The sequence below is a fragment of the Alligator sinensis genome, unplaced genomic scaffold (assembly GCF_000455745.1).
Source record: "Alligator sinensis unplaced genomic scaffold, ASM45574v1 scaffold505_1, whole genome shotgun sequence".
NCBI classification, from domain to species: Eukaryota; Metazoa; Chordata; order Crocodylia; family Alligatoridae; genus Alligator; species Alligator sinensis.
Genome location: NW_005841940.1, coordinates 2254740 through 2264310, shown reverse-complemented (window position 1 = coordinate 2264310; position 9571 = coordinate 2254740). Strand labels below are relative to the sequence as shown.

Genomic DNA, 9571 nt, shown 5'->3' with positions numbered 1-9571 from the left:
GTTGAGAGAATATCGGGCAGAAAGAAGTGTGAAGTGGGCAGGACCCCAGAACCCTATGGGCAAATCCAGGCTGGTCATTTTGTAGTTGCATTGATCACATGCATTTGTATAAATGGTGAAATGTGTGTCAGCGCTGAGAAAACGGTGGCGGTGTGCTTTTGAACTAAAACACACACCAACATTTTCTGCACGCTGACACACATTTCAGCACTCATACAAATGCATGTGACACAGCACCAGTTGCGTGCTCTGCAGACTCGAATCACCGAGTCTGCTCCAATGCACTGGATTTCCAGCACATCAGAGCAGACAAAGGTACGTGTATAAATGTCCTTTGAGGAGAGCAGTCATTGCTGCTGTGTGATGGACGGATGCTCTGTTGACCCTTCTCCCCCCCCCCCCCCCGTGGTTCCATTTAACGGGGGGTTTCAGTCAGTAAGGGGGAGTGTGAAGCACTTTGGGATCAGCCTGACAGTTCTGTGTCCCCTGGTGCCGAGTTACTAGTGCACCACCCAGTTAATCGGTATTTCTAAAATTACATTTTTAACCAAAACCAGCTTATTTTTACATGAAGAGATGCCTCCTCTCCCCTGCCCTTGTAGGCTGCTAAAAGGAATCACCACAAACTTAGTCCTGTCCTGTCATCACACTGATTTGTCCATGGTAACATCTTGGAGCCCAGTTAAAGAGCAGGATACTAACCAGGGTAATAGCAAGGAGAAGCTCACATTCAGCATGGCAGATGCAATGCAACAGGCCAGGGTTTGGGGGTTGGAAGGATGAAGAAGCTTCTGTTGTGGTATGAAACCCATGTACTACCTGTTTAACACCCACCAGGCAAGATTTTGTCTTCCCGTGGAGGGATTTCTCTTCCCCTCCTTCCCATTTTAATATGCAATCATTATTTTCATTTTGGGCTGAGAAACCCTTATTGACCTCAGTGAGAATCAAAGGTTCATTTCAAAAGATGGAATATGCCTACATGGTATTATTCTGGGCCTACTCCTACTTGGAGGAGGGGGAATAAATGCAGGATCACATTATACAAGATCACATGTCCAGCTCTTTGTGGATGCGGCTTTGCTCAAAGCTTGAAAGTTTTGCAATAATCAGATGATGTTTAATGAGACCAGCATTGTGCATTAAGCAAGTATATGACAACTCAAAAGTTTTAAGCAGGTGATGGAAGCTGTGGGAGCAGGCCACCTGGGGGTGTCTACATCTGATGTATATGCTCCTGCCTCCCCTGGAACATGCTAAGTGTGTATATTTTAAAATAGAGGGTGTTGACTCTGCATTCCCAGCATGTGCCTGGATCGGGTGAAGAGATGTCCATAAAGGGACAATTATGTGCTTTGGGGGATTAAGCAAGAGTTGCTAGTCTCCTGCAGAGGATAAGCAATTAGTGTTGCACTAAACCTGTCCTTAATCCTTCCTTGGGCTGTGCTATTTCAGGCACAAGGTATTTAAAAGCACAGGAAGATTCGAGTGATTTATCCTTGCAGCTCTCATGGAGAAGATAGTGGCAAGGAATTGGAGGGAACCAGGGAACATGTCTGCTGTAGCTTGTAAGCACAGCAATAAATCTGAAATATGGCCATGAACCCAAGTGCTGGAATCTGTGGCTGGTTTTAGGGAAGCGTCAGCAATTCCTGTGACAGTGTTTGGCTTTTTTAAAATCTAAATTGTATTATGTCCAGGGATCCTGTTTTTCTCTGATAAAAAAAATCACAAATTCTCTGATAAAAACCCCAAAATCCGTTATTAAAATTAAGTCTCCTGCAGCCCCCCTAGCCCTGCTGGTGCCCCTCACTCACCCCCAAAGCCATCCCAACCCTGCTGGTGCCCCTCATTGCCCCCACATCAGCCCCCCCACTCATGCCTCTTGCCCTCACCCACAGCCCCTGCCCCCCGGCTCTGCTGGAGGGGGCCCCTAGCTGCCAGGGCTATGGGGCCAGGGACCCAAGTCTGAAGCCCCCTGTCCCAACAGCAGGCAGCTGCAGCAGAAGCAGCATGGAGCTGGCTCCCCTACTGCTCTGCCTGCTTGGGTGGGGTGGAGCTGGTTCCTGGCCCCCCAAGCCCTCCCAGTGCCCCCAGCCATGACCCGCAATCCCCAGCCCTGCCAGAGGGGTCCCCAGCAAGCTCCACTTATCTCAGGGTCCAGGAGCGAAGCGTGAAGGTGAGCTGAGCGGAGCTGTGGCTGACTGAGAGTCTCAGGCCCTGCCCTTCCCCCTCACCCTTCCCCTCCAGGCAGGGCGGGGGTTTCCTACCCTGTTTGGAAAAGCAGGGAATCTGCAGGTTTCTCTGCTAAAAGGAGAAATTCGCCTTTTCTATGATAAAAAGGGGAAATCCATGGTTTTCTCTGTTTTTCTGTGGGAAACAGAAAACCAGTAGCCCTGAATTTATGTCACGTTTAAAAGAACGTTTCCTAGTTGGTTGGAAACCACAAGGGCTTTCTCTAAAAGCAGCCTTTCCCTGTAACTTAGCTCCTGGGTATTCCGCTCCTGACATCAGATTTTGTATAGTGGTGCTTAAGACACAGACACCCAGACATGGTTTAGGAGTTAGGGCAAGAAGTCAGGGCCAGAACTTGGCTCTGTCACTGAATATCTGCAGGACTGTCAGCAAAGTCCTTTGGTCTCTGCATCTCAGTCCCCAATCTGTAAAATGACTGTAATAACTCCCCACACCTCCCCCTAGGTCAACTCCATTGGTATGTTAGTATAAAAGTACTTTTAACACACAGCACCTTTCTCTAAGGAGGCCCCAGAAGTATTGCAAACACTTGCTAATAGAGGTACATAGATCATTTTGTTTCTGTTTTACAGACAGGCAAACAGAGGCACAGAAGGATTGACTTGACCAAAACCACACAGGACTCTATGGCAGAGCCAGGTCTGGGAACTGGGTTTCCTGTCTCCCAGTTTCTGTCCAGGAGAGCATGCTTTTCCTAACTTTACATGAGCCACATCCATTGGGACATCCCAGCATGTGGAGTCATTACAGGAGCAAGGCTTCCTGACAAAGAAGAGCCTTCAGCTACTTGTGGCAGGCATTGTGTCCTTCCCATTCTCTTTGCCTGTGATCTGTGTCATATCTACTATGGGCAAAGATTGATGCACACGTGTGCATCTTAAACAGTGGCCTCACCACTTCCTGAGTTGATTGGGGGGGGGGGGGGGGAACAGGGGAATTTCTTTATATTAGGACATGGGATACACAGAGCTTTCAGCATAGATTTAATCCTGGGGCTTTTCAATCCCTGCTACCTTTCCAAAAGTCTACAGGGAAGATAAAGGGTTGTAGATAACAAAGACCAAATCGCAGTCCATGTATATATGTAGGCACATACATACCTCTGCTCCCTGATGCCCACAGGGGACCGTTTACACAGACATTCCCCAACTCAAATGAAATGTTCTCCTCTCGTAGTTGTCTCCTGGTTGTAGCTGAGCTGATGGCTACTGGCTAGCTCTCAGAGTAACTCAGCTTGATTTAAGCACATGAGTTAAGATAACATTCATAGGAAATACCAGGCTGATGTCTTTTTACAGACAGAACATTCCTTAGTGCAGATCTGGATCCACATTCACAATGACTGACATGAAACAAGTCTCTATAGGCCTGGTCCTTGTGAGAGATTGAGGTTCGAGGCAATTTCCTTCTCTGGTTTCAGGCTTACACTTTCCCAGGATAGCAGTGCATGCATGCGTGTGAGTTTGTCTGTGCATCTGCCCCAACTCTATAATGGCAAAGTCCCCAGGGCAGGTCTGGTTGTGGTGACATGAAGTTGCTTCTGTTGACAAAGCCTATTTCATTGAGCCCCTAATAGAAGCAATATGGGCCAATGCTGCATCCTCAGCAGGCAGCAGCTTTCTAATCCCTGTTTTAAGCCAAGCTCGATAACAACTGGGCTACTGCTATGGCTCAACTGTGAACTAGCACTGAAACACCTCAGTCCTGGGCCAACAGCTGTGGTCTGAAGGATGCCTGGGAAATGCTGTACAGTGATTCTGGCAAGCATAGGTGATGCTTAAATGTTGCCTGGGGGGGGCACAATTCCACACTGCTGCTGCCCCTGCTGCTGCCAGGCATTGGGCCTGGCTGGGATGCAGCCCCATGCCCCGCTCATTGACACAAAAATCATGTCGCCACTGCTGCCTTCCCCACTGCTGCTGGGCCCTAGCTCTGGCCAGGCTGCAGCCCTGTGCCTTGCACCCTGCTGTTGGCTCAGAAATCTGGGGCAGGGGGGCGCATGTGCCCCCCAAAATGTGTTGGCACTGGTGGCAGGAAGTGGGGTTATCAACTACTTTGCTTCATGTTCCTGACTGGCCAGCAAAGGAACAGTTCAAAACCTGGCACAGCTTTACCAGCTCTTGGAGGACATGACGTGTGTGTGTGTTGCGGGGGGTGGGGTAATCTTGTCAGTCCTAAAGCCCCAGGACCATAGGTGAGAATAATTAAAAACAGGACCCCAGTGCTACTTTCCAGAGTCAAAATCTAGAAGAGAAATAAAAGAATATCCAGCACTTGTTTAATTTTTTGGAAAATCTATGGTTTCAAAACCATTTCAGCTGTCAGTTTTTAGGGGCCTGACTCGTGATGTTTGACCCTTTGGGATTAGCCAATGCTGAACACTGTGGTGGTCAGTCTGCTACCAAGAGCACATAGAGGGAGTGGTATGGGGTGCAGTACTGAGAAGAACTTGGTTTCTGAACTTGGCTACCATGCAAGGAAGGCCTGATCCTTTCATTCCTTTCATCTGAGAAGAGTAAGGGGCTTTTGAATTATTCTGCAGCTCATAGCGTAAGGGTTTAAACTCATGCTGGAGGAAAGAGAGCCTCTGGACTGGCGGTCTGGGCCCTGTTCTATCTGTGAGCATGTGATCTTGGGCAGGTCTTAGAATTCCTCTCTAGGTGTAAGTTTCCCTGGAACCCCGGGGCATTGGAAGGGCAGATTCATCAGGGTTAAGAAGATATTACACTACTGGAAGTCCCAGGAAATCCTGTAAAAATAGCTGTGGATGCCCAAGGTTGTAGTGAGTGGGTTTTGGAACAGATGTTTGAGTACGCTTAATCACTCCCAGGCTTGGGTGGTATAGTGGAAGGGGCTTAACATGAGCTTTTAATTGGGATCCAGTCTTTGATTGATCCTGCTTGTCCTGACATAAGAATGGAGTAGCTTTAGTCTGCCAATGAGGGTATGCTAATGAAGTTGCCCTTGAATTTCCAGTGCCAAGGTGCTCGCATCCAGTGCAGTTTGCTTCACAGCCACCTGTATCTCCTCCTCATACTGGATGCATTTATGTGTGCCTTTTAATGCACAGCTTTAGTGCAAGGTTAGCAGGCAGGCAGCCTCCACACTGAAGCACACTTGTGCCCCAGCCAGCTGGGGCAGCATCTACATGTGCAGTACTGCAGAGTTTTTTTACCTTGTAGCAGGATAGTACTTATATTTACATGTACTATCCTGCTGCGGCGTAAATTAGTTTACTCCAGCCTAATAGGGGCAGACATGTAGATTCCAAGGTGTTTACTACGCAGCTAATTAGTCAACTGCGCAGTAAATGTCTCGTGTAGATGCGCCCACTGAACTTAGCTTCAATACAGTGATGCCACTTTAGACGCTAGTAAAGATTTCAAGGCTATGTTAAGTCTGCTCTGCTCTCATGGTAGCTTTCTCATTTGAAGTAGCTCTCTGGTCTCCTTTCCAGCGTTTCGTGAGTCACACCCTTGCTGTGTTGTACAAACCATTAGTGAATTCCGTGGATTGTTCTCTGGCTGGTTCTCTGGCTCAAGTAACTCTGTGTGCCATTTCCTTCTGCAGGCCTCAGATTATCCTTCGCTTGTTTCTGTCTGTCAAGCATTAACTCCTTTCTGGCTCCGCTGACTTCCCCTTGTTTTGTGTAGTTCCACTGCTGGTTTGGGCACTCAGCTACAGACTCCTCTCTCCACCTCGCATGCCCATTGTGGCCTCTTTGCAGTAGAAGGATTTCACAGGGGCTGCTCAGTGCTCTCCTGGCTGGGTTGTTTTTTTTTAATGCTGTTTTCTCTCCCTGTCACAGAGACATCCTGAAACACGGTGGCTCGGCTGTGGATGCTGCAATTGCTGCGTTGATCTGCTCCTCTGTTTTAAACCCCCAGAGTTCGGGTCTGGGGGGCGGGGTCATATTTACCATCTACAATGCCACCACAGGTATGGTGAGGCCCTGCCTCTTCTCCAGTGCTTTTCACAAAACACTTCCTGCTCTCCTGTGGCTTCTGTTTCCCTGCTGGTGAAGCCAGTGCTGCTTAAGGAGCCTTTTTCTTATATATTTCATTCTAAAAGTGCACTCCTTTTTCCCAGACCAAATGATCCGTGCTAGTAGAGGTGTCAGACATCTCTTCCCTTACAAGGCAGTGGTGGGAACATTGCAAGGAGTCACAGAGAAAGTGTAGGAAGGAAGAAATTATGGATTAAAGAATTAGAAAGTACCCAAAAAACCAAACCTGCATCTGACAGTCTAGCAATTGAAAGTTTGAGCAAACCCTGACTTGGATGGATCCTGGGTTACCTGACATGTTGCATCTGTAGTATTCTTGGTTAGTGCAGATGAGATCAGAAGGAAAGCATTGACTGCGAGCCCTGTTGTGACTGCTGAGGGATGAATGTCCATGTTTGGTATGTTTTCTTAGCTAAGCCTAATGCTTTACTGCTTTTCTTTCACATACCACTGGCAAGGGCTTCCAGATGGGCATACTACATCAAGTCATGTGGTTGTAGTACACAACCATCAATCCTTCTGGTTCATGGTGTATGCATGACAGGTCACCAGGGCTTTTGATGCACATACGTAGGTAGTATGGAGGAGTGAAGGCTTCCCAGACCTTCCATCCCCCCTTTAGGCCATTGAGACAGAATCCAAAGTCCAGACTAAGTCCAGATAGTCGGTGCCTCAATCATTGTAGGTAGTTGAGTTTGGCTTCTAGCTCAGTTTTGTGTTCCTGTTCATGTTTTTAATCACTTCGGTTTCCAGAAGTACCTTAGCTGCCAAAAGAACAAAGCCTTTAAAAATTACTAATTGCACAGGAAGTTTTAAAAATAAATTCACATTCAGTAACAACCTGGAAATACTCGGGTTTGGCTAACCTGAGTATTAACCTGCCAGTTGTGTTGGCAAAACTTGTCACTTGCACCATGGCCCACTAATTTAGTCTTATCTACAAAACCTGCATTTGCTGGCATAATTAACATCATTCTGAGCAGTGTTAGCCCCTTGCAAGTAGAGGTCTATTGACACGGTGGATATGTATGCCCCATACCAATGTAGACAGCCTTCTGGCTCATATCCACAATGCAGCATTCATTTTAGGTTCTGGCACTGTGCTAAAGCATGTTTAACCTTGCTTATCTTTCCTGTTACTGGTGGGAGCATCCCTTAAGTTGCTACATGAAAGGGGCTGTAAGGCTCTCTGTTGCAAGTCATCTTTGCAGCAATCTGGTCTGCTCTAAGATAGGATTTGTGCATGCATCTGCCCAATGTTAGGTGGTTGCCAGTAGTCATACTGATCTCATGGGCATGAGGTACCAAAGCAACAGTGAGGGTATTGGGTTTGCAGGGACTTGTATGAACAAAACACACGGTGGGTAATGAGAGAGTTTGTGGTCTCTGACTCTTCTCTTGTGGGTAGGGGATTATCTGGTCTTTGAGTTCTACTGAATGATGAGTTCCAGATTGTTCTAGATTGGTTGGAGCCTTTTTCTAAAATAAGGATAATCTGGCTTCTGAGAAAGAAAGGTGGAAGGTAGAGGTGAAATAGGACCCAAGGGTTGTCCCCAGGCTGCACTGTGGAAAATATTCAGAATTACAACATTCAGTTCCTTGAATCTAAACATCTTGGGTTTTATCTCACTGTTCAGACATGTTATAGAGTAATTAGAGAGCACTTCAATAACCACAGAATTCCCAGCCACCTGCTCAGGCAGACTTTGCCTCTCTGCACTGACAAACAGTAGAGAGACCACTGGAGGGAGGGATGCCGATGCGTGGCTCCAGGGTTTTCAAAGCTTCTTGCATTCTTTCCAACCCACTTCAAAGACTGTGCAACCAAACACCATTACCTACATATCATGGATTGTGATGGTGGGACTCTGACCCAAGGGCCCAGGCGTGTGGGATATACTGTTTTGAAGCTTAGGAGGAAAAGAAGAAGGGGCTTCTTCTGTAAATACCAAAGTATCTGCAAGGTTTGGCTTTGGAAACACACCACAGCATATGGGCCAATGAGCCTCCACCCCTTGCCAGCTCTCTCATGTACATCATGCGTGTCATCTGTATGCCTTCTGCTTTACAAATGTAACTTGTGAAACCTCGGGGAAAGTCGATCATGAGCCTTTCCTTCTTGTTTCCAGGAGACATTGAAGTGATTAACGCTCGTGAGCGTGTTCCGCTGGGTTTCACCAAAAATCTCCTGGCTGGATGTGAAGACTCCTTCCCAACAGGTCAGTTCAGGGAACAGATTGTCCTGCTCATGCACCTTGATGCAAAGAGAGCCCACTGCATGCTGTTGAGAGGGAGGACTTGTGGGCTTTGCTATCTGATTGAATGGGAAGTTCAGTATCTCTGGAAGCTCACTGCTCTGTGCTCTTCCAGTATCTCTGGAAGCTCACTGCTCACTATCTGTGGTGGCTGCTATTTGTTGTTTCCTGCAGTTGCCTTTCCCTCTGTTCTGTTGGGTAAGAAGAAGGTGGAAGGAGACAGAGGAGAAAGGAAGTCACCAAGGCCAGGGGTTCTCAACCTTTTTCTTCCTGAGGCCTCCCCATAGCATGCTATAAAAACTCCATGGCCCACCTGTGCCACAACTGTTTTTCTGCATATCCAGCAGATTAAAAGTTGTATTAAATTGATAGCTGTATAATTAAGCACATACATATAGTGCATAATATCAAAAGAAAACGATAATATAGGTACAAAAAATGACAACTGACATAAAATAAATTACAATTATTTATTGTAATTGCCCCTCACCCCCAAGCCACAGCCCTCCCAGCCCTCCCAGCCCTGCCAGTGCCCCACACTCCTGACCCGCAGCCCCCTGGTCCTTCTGGAGCCCCTCACTCCCAACCTATAGCCCCCACATCCTCCACCCCTGCTGGTGCCCCTCACTCCTGACCCAGAGTCCCCCCCGTCCCTGCTGCGGCTCCTCACTCCTGACCTGTAACCCCCTTCACTCCCTTGCCCTTCCAGAAGCTCAAATTTACCCTGTTCAAATTTGCTGATGATACCAAAATTTGGGATCAGGTGAGCATGTTAGCAGGGAGGGAAAGACTGCAGAAAGACCTGAATAGGTTGCAGGGGTGGGCTAACAAAAACAGGATGGGTTTCAATACTGACAAGTGCAGGGTGCTGCACTTGGGCAGTAGTAACAGGCAGCACACTTATAAGATGGGAAACTCCCTTCTTGAGAGCACGGAGGCAGAAAGGGATCTTGGAGTCATCATTGACTCCAAGATGAACATGGGCCGACAATGCGAGGTCACGGTCGGCAGGGCTAACCAGACCCTATCGTGCATCCACAGGTGCATCTCAAGT

General features: G+C 47.6%; 1 protein-coding gene across 2 annotated transcripts in view; it reads left to right on the top strand.

Annotated features, from left to right (window-relative positions):
• GGT5 (gamma-glutamyltransferase 5) overlaps window positions 1-9571 on the top strand; it is a 32715-nt gene that overhangs the window by 11434 nt on the left and 11710 nt on the right. For both annotated transcript variants that reach the window (XM_014518145.2, XM_006019883.3), the window contains exons 2-3: window positions 6065-6195; window positions 8392-8481. In XM_014518145.2, the coding sequence (XP_014373631.1) occupies window positions 6065-6195; window positions 8392-8481 (221 nt within the window). The remainder of the gene's footprint in view (window positions 1-6064; window positions 6196-8391; window positions 8482-9571) is intronic.